The sequence below is a fragment of the Trichosurus vulpecula genome, chromosome 6 (assembly GCF_011100635.1).
Source record: "Trichosurus vulpecula isolate mTriVul1 chromosome 6, mTriVul1.pri, whole genome shotgun sequence".
In the NCBI taxonomy this organism is placed as follows: domain Eukaryota; kingdom Metazoa; phylum Chordata; class Mammalia; order Diprotodontia; family Phalangeridae; genus Trichosurus; species Trichosurus vulpecula.
The window spans coordinates 148,526,050-148,541,363 of record NC_050578.1 but is presented as its reverse complement, the minus strand read 5'-3'; the positions used below and the strand labels follow the sequence as shown (position 1 = coordinate 148,541,363).

General features: G+C 37.2%; 1 protein-coding gene across 1 annotated transcript in view; it reads left to right on the top strand.

The window, feature by feature from the left end:
* ADGRL3 (adhesion G protein-coupled receptor L3) overlaps positions 1-15,314 on the top strand; it is a 373,586-nt gene that overhangs the window by 64,112 nt on the left and 294,160 nt on the right. The window contains exon 3 of the mRNA XM_036763952.1: positions 1,166-1,246. Coding sequence (XP_036619847.1) covers positions 1,166-1,246 — 81 coding nt within the window. The remainder of the gene's footprint in view (positions 1-1,165; positions 1,247-15,314) is intronic.

The following is a 15,314-nucleotide window of genomic DNA, read 5'->3' as shown; positions in this document are numbered from 1 at the left end:
ACATCAGAGAGGCCTCCAGGTTAATAAAATCATTGGCTTACACTAGGAAGAAAAAAAAAATGAACACAGAGCAAGCTGTAAAGGATAAAGAATAAACCCACAGGTACCTATTTTTAAAGTGTTTTTTCCCCCACATCTAGTGTTATAAAAATATCTCAAGTATCTGATCAAATTATTCTCCAACTCAGTAAATTCCATTGGCTCCCTATTACTTATCTGGTTTTTATCATCCTTCACAACCTGGCCCCAGCCTTCATTTCCAAGATTATTCCACAACCATCTTCCTCACAAACACTATGACCCAGCTAACCTCCAAACTTAGGCTGTTACTGTTCTTTACACTTGGCACTCCTCATTAGACAGCAAATTCCTCGTCTTTCCCCCATAAACCGTTTTTCTTCCTCAATTAGAATAGAAATTCTTGGAAGGCTAGGACTGTTTCTAGTCTTATTCCAAGCACACTGCCTGTCACTTAGTAAATACTTAATAAATGGTTGTTGACTTAACTTGATTCTGCCTCTTGCCCCTGTGTCTTTTGCACTGGCTCTTCCCCACGCATGGAGTGCACGTCCTCTTTATTTCTACTTCTTAGAATACTATCTTCAAGGTTCCTTCCAAAGTGTCACCTTCTACATGAAGCCAAATGTTTGTTGATTGGTTGACTAATTGATCTGTTGTGCTTTTGAGGCAGATTACAACCTGTAGACTATTTTTTTAAAAAAAAATTTAAATGTGTGTAATGCTCAGAGCCATTAAGTGAGTCATCTAAGTCACAGAGCAATTGAGTGGCAGAAAGAAAGGACTTGAACCCAATTCTTTCTGACACTACCCTACTCACTAACCAAGTTGCTTTTTGTGAGAAACCTTTGAAACAATTTACCCACTAAATGGATGGTACTGAATGTTGTAAGTAAAACATAGCCAAAATGACATAGGCTATTTCTAGGATTGAGTGCCCTGGACAGTCTAAAAGAACCCAAAGCAAAGATTATAGTTTGAATTCTGTTCATTTGGTAAAATGTCCATAAAAAATAAAATCTTAATGGATGTGACAATTGAATTCATTTGGTGGTAGAACAAAAGATAAAAAGAAGAAAGATTAAAACGTTATTGCTAACAAGAAATTGAACGAGGGAAATTAAGTTGCTTCTTCTTGGGTCCACAGGGCAGGCACATCATGGGCAAGTTTCATACATTGCTCCACCCATCCACCTGGACTCTGAGCTGGAAAGACCCCCTTCTAAAGGTGAGTTGTGTAATTTATATTTTTATCGTATTTTTTCTTTGTAAAGGGCTTTCTAAGGATAATACTGATATACAACCAGAAATTAAAAGTCCTTGTGTTTTATTAATTTTATTAATCATGAGGATTAACCTGTAGTTAAATTCTTCTTTTGGATAATCCTTCCTGAAAATCGATGGTCTATTTCTGTGATTTTGTTTTCTCTTCAAATACTCTCTACTTATGAAGAAATGAAGCTTATCTTTTAAAGTTCTTAATATATTTGTTTTTAAATTAAGTATATTGTATATTTTAAAATTATATGCCACAATATTAGCCATATAATATTCAGCGTGCATAAGTCAGAGCAATATTAAAAATATGGGATACTGTTTTCATGGATCCTTCATTTAGAGTGTTATATATTTCAGACTATCAAAAGAACTATTATTTACATGTGAATACTAGTCTACTAACAGATTTTAACTCCATCTCATATTAGGCAGTTTTGAAAAGTTGATTTAGTCAAAGAAAATCTTTACCTTCTGCCAACCAAACTTGTGGTAATGAGCGTCTCCAAGCTAAGGCATACTGGTACTTGTACATTCTATCTTTCTAGTTTGGTAGCTCTCGAATTAATGGTACAGCCTTCAATAACTCTGAGACATCTCCCTACCAAGACTAGACAGAAGAGCAGGTCTTTAGTGAAGAAAATGTTATATGGAGCTAAATATACACATAAGTACATCTGTATGTGATCCTATGTAAAAGCATATGCAAATATATACCTACCCACATATATAGGGATATATGAATCCATGATTTCATCATCAATTTAGGCATTCACAATAACAAGGCAAAAAGCAACCCATCCCTTCCAGCACATTCTGGACAACTATCTTCCAGGTACTGTTCTAAGTCTGCCAGAGGCAGTTCTTCTAATATGTCAGGATCTTCTTTGATTTCCCTTGACATCGTGAAGATGATTTTTGCCATATGACCAGAATATGTATAGTCCACATATTGCAAACTACTTACTAGTTTTAAGTTTTAAAAAATGAAGGATGAATCTGGGGGAATTATATTTGTCAGGAAAAATGGTTTTAAAAGCACATTAGATAAGAGCACAATGTATATATGTATGTATGTTAAAGCATGAGAAATAAAAACTGAGATATTGGGATGTTTGATTTTCTATGAAGCTTATACAATGTATAAAGGATTATTATAAATATGTGTACATTTTTCTCTTATTGCCCACAGTTGAAAGGTATACTGTGCTTGATTTGACTCGAGTGATGAGTCATTACCTCATAAATTGAGCAGAAAGCTCATCTTTCTGCCTGACAAGAAGCATCAGCCAACATTTTGCATAACATAAATGAACTTTCAAAAATTGCTACTGTGGGTATGTTTTAATTTTCTAAATAACAAAGATATTGGGACAGAGTTTTATATTTGAGTAATACAAAGGACCCTCTTACACTTTCAAAATTGTATTATACACTTTACAAAAAAAATCAATTTATTTTCTTTATTTGCATGTGAAAGTAGTAAGTATAGAATAAAAGCTTTGACTTTACAAAATATGCTGGCTCACAATACCTTCACATGAGTTCTCAATGTCACTGAATGTCCATATCCATTTTTTTTGTTTGAAATTCATTCCTGTGTACTATTTCAATTTTCTGTCCATTATATAAAGTTTAGGATTTTTTTCATCAAGGATTATGATTTTGAAGGGGTAGGGAATTTCCTGTGAAGAAAATCACTCTATGAATTCAATGCCAACTGTTCTGCAATTTATAACCTTACAGAGATACCTATGACAGCTAAGTAGTCCACTGAATAGAGATCACTAGGCCTGGGGTCATGGAAGACCTGAACTCAAATACAGCCTCAGATACTTTCTACCTATATAACCCTGGACAAGTCACTTAATCTCTTAGCCTCAGTTTCCTCAATTGCAAAAATGGGGATAATATTAATACTTACCTTCCAGGATTGTTCTCACGATCAAATGATACAATATTTGTAAAGCACTTAACATAGCTCCTGGCCTAGCACATAAGAGGCTTTGTATAAATTCTTATTCCCTTTCCCTCCTTCCTCAGAGAACCCAGGTTGAGTGGTTTGTGTAGCATAATATTGTTTTAATGCCAAGGGGTCCTAATCCTATAGTGGGCTCTCTATCCTCTATGTAATACTACCTATCCTAATTTAGGAATAGTGGCTGAAAATAGTTCTGCCATTGGGCAAAATAATCTCATCTAAAAGATACCCACCCTCCTCTTTTCTTCTGAATCACATCTAAAAAGTCTTTCAGAAAACCCATTCCCTTAGGCTATTTTAAATGATTCAGCATCTTAAGGGAATTTAAGTAATGTGCAAATTTTACCACTTTCTGCTGAGATGCTTGAAGAGAAATGAAGTCACTACAAGGAATATGTTTACTTCTTGACTTATTAAAAGTAAGTTTATTTTTGCAACCCTAAAATTGTTTGTATGTTGGATGGTGGTTTAACCACCTAGAAAGTAAGGCACAATGATGTAACCAAGAAGTTATGCAAGAAGTTATAAAGGCAACTCTGTGGTCTAGTTGTATTGGTATAGCATTCTACCTGTATTGCAGGTAGAATGACTTGGAGAAATAAACAGAACAGAATGTTAGGAGAGCTTAGTTCTATCCTCGATTCTGTCCTTGACTTGAATTGCAACCTTGGGCAAGCTGGTTCTGTTTGGGCCTCTGTTTCCTAATCTTTAAAATAAAAGTCCTGGACTAAATGACTTCTGGGGTTATTAGTCTGTAAAATAAAATGGATAAATTTAAATGGCATTTGAGATATCTTTTGGAATTACCTAACAAAATTAAATGATTGCATTTTATGTTCACACTATGCTTCTAAAACATTTTTTTTTTCTTAACATCTATTGAAAAAGTAAGCAGTTTTCAAAGGTGACTACTTTGAAGGTCCACCTTATTTTGCATGCACATCTGAGCTCTGAAGTCTTTGTTTTAAAATTATCTCAACTTATACATATAATTTTAAATATATTTGTTTGAAAATGTCTTACTGCTTTATTGACACATCTCAAAAATCCATCACCCCCCTCCCCACAGAGATTTATTCCTGTGAGTCAGGAAGACCTTTTAGGTTTAAAAAAGAGACCTGAATGATGGGGTTTAGACTTGAACTCCCCTTGAATCTTCCCACTAGATGAGGCATTTGCCTGAGGCCATAAGCCTTCCATTATTGCTAGGCCCAAATCTCTAGGCTAGGTTACTCTTAACCTAGCTAGCCCTCCATTGTCTGGCTAGTTTCTACCCTTGATACTATCAAAGTGCCTGTGCCCAAATCTGTTACCCTTAAACTAGCCTAGCCCTACATTGTCTGTTATCTCCAGGTAGCTTTCAGCTACTTCCCACCCTTAATCCCATTCTTTTGGTTCCTGGAGTCTAACCTCATCCCAGTCTCATCAAAATTCTCCTTAGACTCCTCCTCAAGACCCTCCCTAAAACCCTCCTCCCATCACCCCAGGACCACCCTAGATCCCTGCCACAATCCTTGTGTATATAAGTTTCATCTTGCCTCCATGAAGGTACTCAGATTCCAACTACCTCAGATGGAATCTGGCCTGCTTGTGAAAACCAGCTTCATAAATGGTGAGATTTCTAAAGACAACCCAATATGGCAAATCTGTAATAAACTTTGCTTTTTTCTTTGGCTGTGAGAAGGCTTAAGCAGGACCTGATGTGTTGGTATTTTGGGGTCTTGAGCACCCCTAAAAACATATGGTCCTTTAACCTCATCATATGGTTCCCTGACCAGGAACAACTGCTAATCTCAAGTTCTTCTCAAGCCAGGACTGGAAGGTATGTAAGTGTCCCCTTCTCTCTATCCCACTGTCTAAACCCCATCACTTATTTCTTTGTTTGTTTTTTTGCTTTACTTTTTCATTTATTTATTTGGTAGGGATCACTATAAGAGATCACTTCATCAGGAATCAGAAGCCAAGTAATTGGGAACAAAGCCTTTGGGAATGTATTAGATGAAAGATGTATATGGAAAGAACAGGATCCCAAGGCAATAGGAAAGGGCTGAAAAAGAGTATAAGTACAGGAGAATCAAAAATAAATTTAATCACAATTTTGTGTTTGCCAAACTGGAATAGCCTGAGGCTATTCCAAAACCTGTCAGTATGAGGACAAGGAAAGCTCTGCTAACACATGGGTAGTTGGCTTCCTCCCATACCCTTTCTCCAACCTTGGCCATCCCAGAAACCATCTAGGAATGTCAAATCTCAAGAAGAATCATTACAACTGGGAGCACCTTTGCCCTTTGTCTTTCCCCTTCAGCCTTGCTATTTGCTCACAAGTCCTGAATGAGATGAGAGTCACCAATTCCATTCCTTCGATCTGATGGAGGATCACCAGGCCTTACCATCTGCCACTGCCTTCACGGCCTGCCGCTCCTCAATACTACTATTTTAACTATTTATGTAATATAAGGATCCCTCAGCCTTGCCATCTGCCCTGCAGCTAAACTTTTCCTTTCTTTTATGTATTGTCTCCCCCCATTACACTATGAGCTCTGGGGTGCCTCCCTTTTTCTAGCGCATGCTTAGTAATTTTTAATAATTAATGCTTCATAGAATTACAGTTACAAAATACAATACATTATTGTTTTGTGCAAAATACCTTTTTTTACATCCAAGCTGGAAGGCCACATTAATACAGATTTCTGATATAGAGAGAACAAATTCCATTAAGTGGAGGGGGAAAACAAATGCATTTTTATAACAAATGTATTTATATGTCTCTATCAGTCTAATGAAATCTTTTTGTTACAGTATTTACGTAGAGTAATTACATCGGGATATTTTTATAGTATAAAATAGTTATAATAAACTTTGGCATTCTCTAAATATTGTATTAGTATCTAGGTGGTGCCTGATGATATACCAATCTACTTTTTTGGAGGGTAAAGTATCATTGTTGCTGGAAGTGTTAACTTATTTGCTCCCATCTGTGGCTTCAGTGGATTTCTTGTACTTTGATATGATCTCAGTATAATTTAGACAAGGTTACCATAGTTGCCAGGAATATAATTGAGTGTAGGGAAAGATAATAATTGCTCAGAGGTAGATGATGCAAAACAGAGTCAGTCAGTGCATAGGGTACAATACTGTGTTGCCTCGACACAGAAAGACAAATAGACTGAGGTCTCAATGTGTATAGAATAGAAGGAAAAAGGAAATAGGTTTGTGAGGGGATAGAATAAACCATAGAAAATTGTAAAATGATTGATCCTCAGAAAATAATCTTTGGGAAGGGAATACATAACCAAAAGGAAGGTATTAAGTCAGATACAGTTCCCTACATTCCAATATCAGTTCCTTCTAACAGCACAGAGGTGGAAGTGAAGGGGCTGATGTTACTGGCTTTTCTCCCCTTTGACTTTCCCCTTTGTCCACATTGCTAACTCTTGCTCAAGCTTGCCCTGAACTGATGTGTAGCTATATTTTATGCTACTCATCTTGCTCTTCTCCCTAAGCACCCTGGGTTTTAACTTTATATGTGTTAAGATGCTATTATCCTCTCCCAATTTATGGAGAGATGAATGTAAGCTTCCTTACACCCAAATGCTTATTCACTCATATTCCCTTAGTCTCATAGAAATTCATCTCTATGCCAATGGAGTGGAGTGGAAAAGGAGCCAGAAGACCTGGGTGCAAGTCCTGGACCAATCAATCCCCTAACCTTAAAGGAATCAGCAAATCTCTCTAGACCTTGGTTCTGAACCCCTCCCCCTCAAAAAAGAGGGTATTAAACTAGACATTATCTCCACCATTAGAATGTAAGCTTCTTGAAGAAGGGACCATTAATCACTTTTGTACTTAAATTCCTTTGCTTAGCATAATAACTGGCACAAAGAGATCAGTTACTAAATGTTTATTGACCAACTGACTATACAACCTCTTTTGGCTCTTCCAGGTCTAATAGTTAATGAGCATATGAAATTTTCTATGTCACCAACATATTTTGAAATCATAGAAGGCTTTTCTTAATTTATTTCAATTACTTTTAAATCTTTTTATCACCTGCATTTTTCTGATAATGCTATATGACGGGGAATCATGGGGTACCACAATCTCAATAGAATCAAAATCGCAAAATTTTTCATAGGATTGCATATGCCAAACTGGAAAATTCTACTAAACTGAAAAGATTTTTAAAGTATGGGCCCAATGATGGAGAGGAACCTGAGTGACACCCCGCACGGAGCACTGGGCTTTAGAATCCAAAAGACCAGAGTTTAAACCTTCCTCAGATACTTAATGATTGTGTGACCCTGGACAAGTCATTTAATTTCATTTAGCCTCAGATTCCACATCTGGAAAAAGAGTTGCCAGTTTGTATTATAATTTGAAGTGTCCACATCCAAAGTTCTTTTCTTCAGTGAACAGATTTAGACCAATAGATTACTTTATGCTAGCATGCTCCAATTCTTCCTTTTCCCATGATTGTACCAGTGATTTTTCTGAAATCTAAAGGAATGACTGTCTCTATTAGTTTTTACACATCGACTTATGTGTGTTTATATATATATATATTTTAATATTGGATGAACAGTTATTTTTATAATTTCCTTTTGTGTTATAAAGACTTCAAAGCATTCTTAAAGAATAATTGATTTGCCTGATTTTCCAGTAGCAATTTAAAATATTTTCAAGCCAGTAAATAACAAATAAACATGTTGTTATGGTACATAATCACAGAATAATCATTTTTCTCAATGCAAACAAAAATTTTGTGGATTGCCACTTAACACACACAGTATAAGTATTAACACCTCTGAAAACCATGGCAAATTGAGGAATAATAATTCAATGTAGAGTTTTCCTTGTATCCTTTGAAATAATCAGGATAAGAAGGAGAGCTCCATCCCTTCTGGGGAAAGGGAGAGACCAGGGCAAACTTCTTGGAGGGAATGACTTTGGACGCCTCTGATAAAATTCCTGTAAGTAATTTTGCACACAACTTACATTTTCATAAGTCATCACTTTTTAATTTTTTTTCTTTGGATATCTGTTGTTTGTTCGTTTTTGGTAGGCTTCCCAACACACTAATGAAGTTCTTAAGGGTGGAAATTTGTTCTTCCTTGCCCAACCACTTCAATTTGTGTGGAGGAAAAATGATTCTGTGACCTAAAAGCATTTGTTTTCATATTTTTCTCTTCATCTGTAGAAAGTCTTAGTTTTTAGTACTTGGTGTGGGGTAACAAACTACAAAAAACAAAATAGCAATTATTAGCATTGAATTATAAAATAGATTTTAACAAAACCTATTATCTTTCACAATTGAAAGTTGGAAGCTCTGAATTCGCATATATATAATGTTGATTCATTCCAGATTAATATCTCAACCCAGTCAGTCATAAATACATAGGGTTAAGAATAGGGAATGTGGCTATGGTTTTATTAATATAGGGAACTCCCAGAGGGGAAACTCCTTGTACCAAAGTTGGTTACCTTCTCTGCAGTTTATAATCTTATATACATATATGTTGTTGTTGTTGTGTGGTCATTTTTCAGTCATGTCCAACTCTTCGTGACCCTTTCTCGGGTTTTCTTGGCAGTGAAACTGGAGTGGTTTGCCTTTTCCTTCTCCAGCTTACTTTACAGATGAGGAACTGAGGCAAACAAGATTACTATTTGCCCAGGTCAGAGAGCTAGTAAGTGTCTGAGGTCAGATTTGAACTCAGGAAGATGAATCTTTCTGACCCCAGGCCTGGCAATCTATTCACTGCTCCATCTAGCTGCCCTATATACATATATACTTACATAATGTCCCTTAAAACTACCTGATGAATAAATTTGCTGGATGCTGTCCTTAAAACAATTTAATGCTATTATGTATGCCATTTGGTCCCGTAATTTATGCTCGTGATGCCTTTATATGCATTCTTCAATTTAAAGATTTTATTACTGAATAAGGGTGTAAATTCTAGTAGTTTACTAGTGCATTAATGTCACAATACATTACAAGGTAATTAACCAAAACTGCCACTGTAAATAGAAAAATAGTCACAGCCCTCACTATAAACCACTTAATAAAAATAAGGTCCTGAATCAGCATTCACCATTAGGGTAATTTTTCTTCCTGGGACTCTCATTAATCAGGAAATTTTTCTTTAAATTAGCTTCATCTTTGAAGTATTATTATTTTTAAATCTTCCATTAGGTGAATAAGCTCGTTACTATTTTACAGTTAATTTAATGAGATTGCTTATATGTTTTCATTTGCAGATAAGTTCTACAAGTTTTTGAGATGTTTCCCCCAGTTTTTTTCTGTCAAATGTCAAAATGCAAGGACATGTAGTCCACGTGATTCCACAATTATCCTTCAAATAAGAATTGTTTCATCTCTCTCTCTCTGCCCCCTTCATTTTATCTTAATGAGGAATTCCCGCATGTTTCTTTTGGAGGTTGCTGCTTCTAATAGTAGACTGCTGATACTTCTGCCAATAAGAGAGGAAGAGTATAGTGAGAGCAGCTGGAATACCCTCCTTGTTGCCAAGCATAGATAGACTAGAAATCAGGGCTGTCCAACCTTAAGTTTTTATTGAAACAATAGACAATATATTTTGATTTGCCATTTTAGTGAGAGCTCTCTGGAGCTCGGCTTTGTTTACCAAAGCATTTATGTAAATTTTTATGCTTGTAGGCAGGTCACATAAAACACACTGGAGGCTGCATTTTGGACAGCCCTGGACTAGATTGATTAGAAGAAGTTTATACTGGGGCACCTAGGTGGCACTGTGAACACCAGCCCTGGAATCAGAAGGACCTGAGGTCAAATCTGGTCTCAGACACAGGACACACTTACTAGCTGTGTGACCTTGGGCAAGTCAAGTCACTTAGCACCAATTGCCCTGCCTTCCCCCTCCAAAAAAAAAAAAAAAAAGATATTTAAAATTTTTTTTTTAAAAAGAAGAAACTTACACTGCCTGCCTTTTTCCATTATCATTCTGTAGCCACCAGTTAGGAGCCAAGTAAAGATCACTATTTATGATATCAGTTAAGTGAAAGATGATTATTAGCCAATGAACAACCAAGGACATAGTGTCTTATTTTAAAAAGTTTCATTAATACTTTGGGGGTATATGTCACTATTTCATATAATACCCCCATCCCAACAATAGTATAAACATATAATACAATAACTAAATTTGACAGCACATGCACCAGTAGTGTACCATGTTTCTACTGGGAGGAGAGGTATATATTCCATCAGCAGTAATCTGAAACTAAGGTTGATCATTTCATAAATATAGAAGTTCTACTGTCTTCTATACAGTCTAGTTTCTTTAGATACCTCTGGTTTTCTACTTCATGGGAATCATTTGTAATTATTTTGTTGGAACTACATTTGTTGAGTAACCCTTATCCCTCTTAATATGGTTTCCCCTCAGATTTTTCATTGATTTGTCTTAAAGTCTGGAATATACTTGTCATTATGCCTGGCATAGAGGCAACTAGGTGGCTCAGTGGATAGAGTGCCAGGCCTATAGTCAAGAAGACTCATTTCCTGAGTTCAAATCTGACCTCAGATACTTATTAGCTGTGTCTATTTGCCTCAGTTTCTGCAACTGTAAAATGAGCCGAAGGAAATAGTGAACCACTTTTGTTGCCAGGAAAACCTCAAATGAGGTCACGAGAGTCAGACACAACTGAAAACAACTGAACAACGATACCTAGCATCCCCTGCTTTCACTACCACAAATTGAAACATAGCATAATCACTTTCTCTCAGTGACTCTTCCTTTCACTTTCATTTTACTAATCAATTATTTTTCAATGGTCAAAACTAATTCAGAATAGCAATAGCAGCACCACCCCTCTACCATTTGATATGAGATACTTTATTTTTTTCCTATTTTTCTGCATTTTGATTTTACTTTAATATTTCATGTTATCTCATGGAGTCATTAACTTAAGTTTTGTCAATTCTTATTTTCAGAAAATCTATTAAGGTATTTTACCTCTTATAATAAGTTCTTAATTCTTCATTCAAATTTTTCCTCTTGAGCCCTCATCTCATTTATAATATTTTTTTTAAGTCTTGGTTCATTTCCCTTAGGATTTCTAGTGGACTTTGTAGCCAACCTGTGTTTTCTGTCAAAACTTTCCTTGTAGATACTATGGAGTTATTTTATTCTTCGTGTTGGTGTCTTGGTCATCCCTGGCTCCATGTTTCTTTGTTTATTTTTCTAGCTTTACTTCTTGAATTGGGACATCATGATAGGGCCAGGCTCTGGGTACTTCTGGAGGAAACATTGGGTCTTTGTTCAGTCCTGACCTGCCGTGGTCCTGTCTCTGTGTCTTCTAAGATCTCAGGTATAGCCCAGTCCAGTAAGCTGTATATTTTCAGTGCCTTAAGCAGTATCTGGACTTGGTCTGATCATTTACATTTTCATCCCCACCCCCATCTGCTAGTCTAAGCTTTGCAGGTTCCAGAATCCAGCTTGTGATTTGGCTGACCTAGATGCCAACTGGCCCCTTTTTGGAACCCCAGTAGTTCCCAGCTACTGGCTCTAGCTCCTATCTGCAGCATAAGCCATTGGTTTCCCTGCCTTCCTGTAAATCCCACCTAAAATCCTATCTTCTACAGCAAGCTTTTCCAAATCCCTCTTAATTCTACCGTCTTCCCTTTGTTAATTATTTCCTTCTCATTCTGTGTATAGCTTGTTTCTTTATGTTTGTTGATCTCCCCCCCCATCCATTAGGTTGTAAGTCCCTTGAGGACAGGAGGTGCTTAATAAATATTGATTAATTGATTGGTCCACACTCTACACCCATGATACTGCTCTGGGGTCAGAATGAGAGAGCCGTAGCCTTATTCCTACACTGAATGCTATGCAATGGTACACAGCCAGTGGCCAAGATCCAGTATTTTGGAAGGTTCTGAGACGCTGGTCTGGTGTAAGAGTAGAATGAGTCCAAGCTCACCAATACACAGCTCCTCTCTTGCTTCTTTGAGTTTCATCCACATGTACTCCACTATGCTTCAATCTTCAGGTTTGTGGTTTTCTATTCATGAGCATATATGCTCTTAATGTAGATTGCTACCCTTTCTATTAGTTCTTTTGTAAAAGGAATACCTATCCATTTCTATATTTCAATCACGAGGCTCATCCCATCAGATTTCAGTGATACTTTTAATATTATATTTATTTCCTTCTATCAAAAGTATAAATTCCTTCTTATTTATAATTCTAACCATCCACACTGGTATATAGACATCTGGGACAATATTGTTCCCTATGCTCTTCTTTGTTAATTTCTCCTTTGATTTACAGATGATAAAATTGAAAATTTGAATTAGGTTTTAAATTTCACACAAATAGTTCTATAACAAGATATGGTTTTTAGAATGATAGAAATCTCGTCTGCTTGACACAATACATTGGTCACACCAGGGATTAAAATTCTATTTATGAACTGAATTATACTAAGCACATACACACAAAGAAAACATTCATAAAGTTCCATACAAGCAAATGCTTGAAACTGCATTCAAAATATGATAGGACAAAGATCTAAAATGGAGAGTGAGAAGCAGTAGCACATAGTCTTATTTATCTAAGGAAACCATTTGAAATTAAGTAAGATGAGAATTCACTGGAGCTGAATGATTATGAATAAATTATATGTCCTCATTGTATTTTTCTCCTATTTTTCTAGTGCAGTGTTTTTCAGATTTTCTTCATTTGCAGGTTATTTGAATGGGGAAAACTACCATGCAGATCATTTTCACTTATACTTTTAAACTGAGAGCATTATTCAGAATAAATTTTTACTAGTTTTTGGGGGTTTTTTGGTATCTTTAAAGTAAATTTAAATCTGTAGTAGAATATGCAGGTTAAAAGAGATACATTTTTTTTCTTGAAATTTGGAACAGCTCCTGACAGAGTTTGAAGTTTTCTGCATACACCGTAGTCGATAGATCATACTTTGAGAAGTGCATTTGGGGCAGCTAAGTGGCACAGTGAGTAGAACACCGGCTCTGGAGTCAGGAGGACCTGAGTTCAAATCTGGCCTCAGATATTTGACACACTTACTAGCTGTGTGACCTTGGGCAAGTCATTTAACCCCAATTGCCCTGCCTTCCCCCCTCCAAAAAAAAGAGAGAAATGCTTTAGAGAGGAATATAATCTATTGACTAAATAACATCTTCTTGGGTTCATTCCATAAGGTGAACATGATATATACATACCTGATATCCAATGTTCACAATCATACAGAATGGATAGGGAAACTAAACTATTACTTCAAAGTTAAAAGTTTTAACCAGGGGGGTGGAGCCAAGATGGCGGCTGGTAAGCAGGGAATAGCATGAGCTCCCTGCCCAGTCCCTCCAAAAACCTATAAAAAATGGCTCTGAACCAATTCTAGAACGGCAGAACCCACAAAACAGCAGAGGGAAGCAGGGCTCCAGCCCAGGACAGCCTGGATGGTCTCTGGGTGAGGTCTATCCCACACGGAGATGGGAGCTGGGAATGGAGTGGAGCAGAGCCCAGCCTGAGCGGCATGGACCATCCAGACCAGAAGCCGGGCAGAGGGGGCCCTAGTGCCCTGATTCAGTGAGCTGCGGCAGTTACAAGACTTCTCAACCCACAAACACCAAAGACTGCGGAGAAGGTTAGTGGGAAAAGCTGCAGGAGTGGAAGGAGTTCGCCATTCGGCTTCCAGCCCCGGGGGCAGCGGAGGTGGGGCAACTACAGCTGTTGTTACTTCTGGCTCCAGGCCCACCTGGTGGGAGGAATTAAGTGGCGGATCAGAGCAGGGGTGCACAGCCTGCTGAAGATCTAAGCCCAGTTCGGGTTGGGGCTTGGGGAAGGAGCAGTGCTGGTGTGGCAGAGCTGGCACCTCCCCCCCAAACGTGGAACATAGAACTCTGTAGTCTACAAGCAGTCATACCCCACTGAAAAACTCAAAGGTCAAGTTAGTTGGTTGGGAATATGGCCAGGCAGCGAAAACGCACCGAGATTCAGTCTCAGACTTTGCATTCTTTCTTTGGTGATAAAGAAGACCAAAACATACAGACAGAAGAAATTAATAAAGTCAAAGAGCCTACAACAGAAACCTCCAAGAAAAACATGAACTGGTCCCAGGCCATGGAAGAGCTCAAAAAAGATTTGGAAAAGCAAGTTAGAGAAGTAGAGGAAAAACTGGGAAGAGAAATGAGAAGGATGCGAGAAAACCATGAAAAACAAGTCAATGACTTGCTAAAGGAGACCCAAAAAAATACTGAAAAATACACTGAAGAAAACAACACCTTAAAAAACAGACTAACTCAAATGGCAAAAGAGCTGCAAAAAGCCAGTGAGGAGAAGAATGCCTTGAAAGGCAGAATTAGCCAAATGGAAAAGGAGGTCCAAAAGACCACTGAAGAAAATACTACTTTAAAAATTAGATTGGAGAAAGTGGAAGCTAGTGACTTTATGAGAAATCAGGATATTATAAAACAGACCGAAAGGAATGAAAAAATGGAAGAAAATGTCAAATATCTCATTGGAAAAACCACTGACCTGGAAAATAGATCCAGGAGAGATAATTTAAAAATTATTGGACTACCTGAAAGCCATGATCAAAAAAGGAGCCTAGATATCATCTTTCAAGAAATTATCAAGGAGAACTGCCCTGATATTCTAGTGCCACAGGGCAAAATAGAAATTGAAAGAATCCATCGATCGCCTCCTCAAATAGATCCCAAAAAGAAATCTCCCAGGAATATTGTCGCCAAATTCCAGAGCTCCCAGATCAAGGAGAAAATCCTGCAAGCAGCCAGAAAGAAACAATTTGAGTATTGTGGAAACCCAATCAGAATAACCCAAGATCTGGCAGCCTCTACCTTAAGAGATCGAAGGGCTTGGAATACGATATTCCGGAGGTCAATGGAGCTAGGATTAAAACCTAGAATCACCTACCCAGCAAAACTGAGTATCATGCTCCAAGGCAAAATATGGATTTTCAATAAAATAGAGGACTTTCAAGCTTTCTCAGTGAAAAGACCAGAACTGAATAG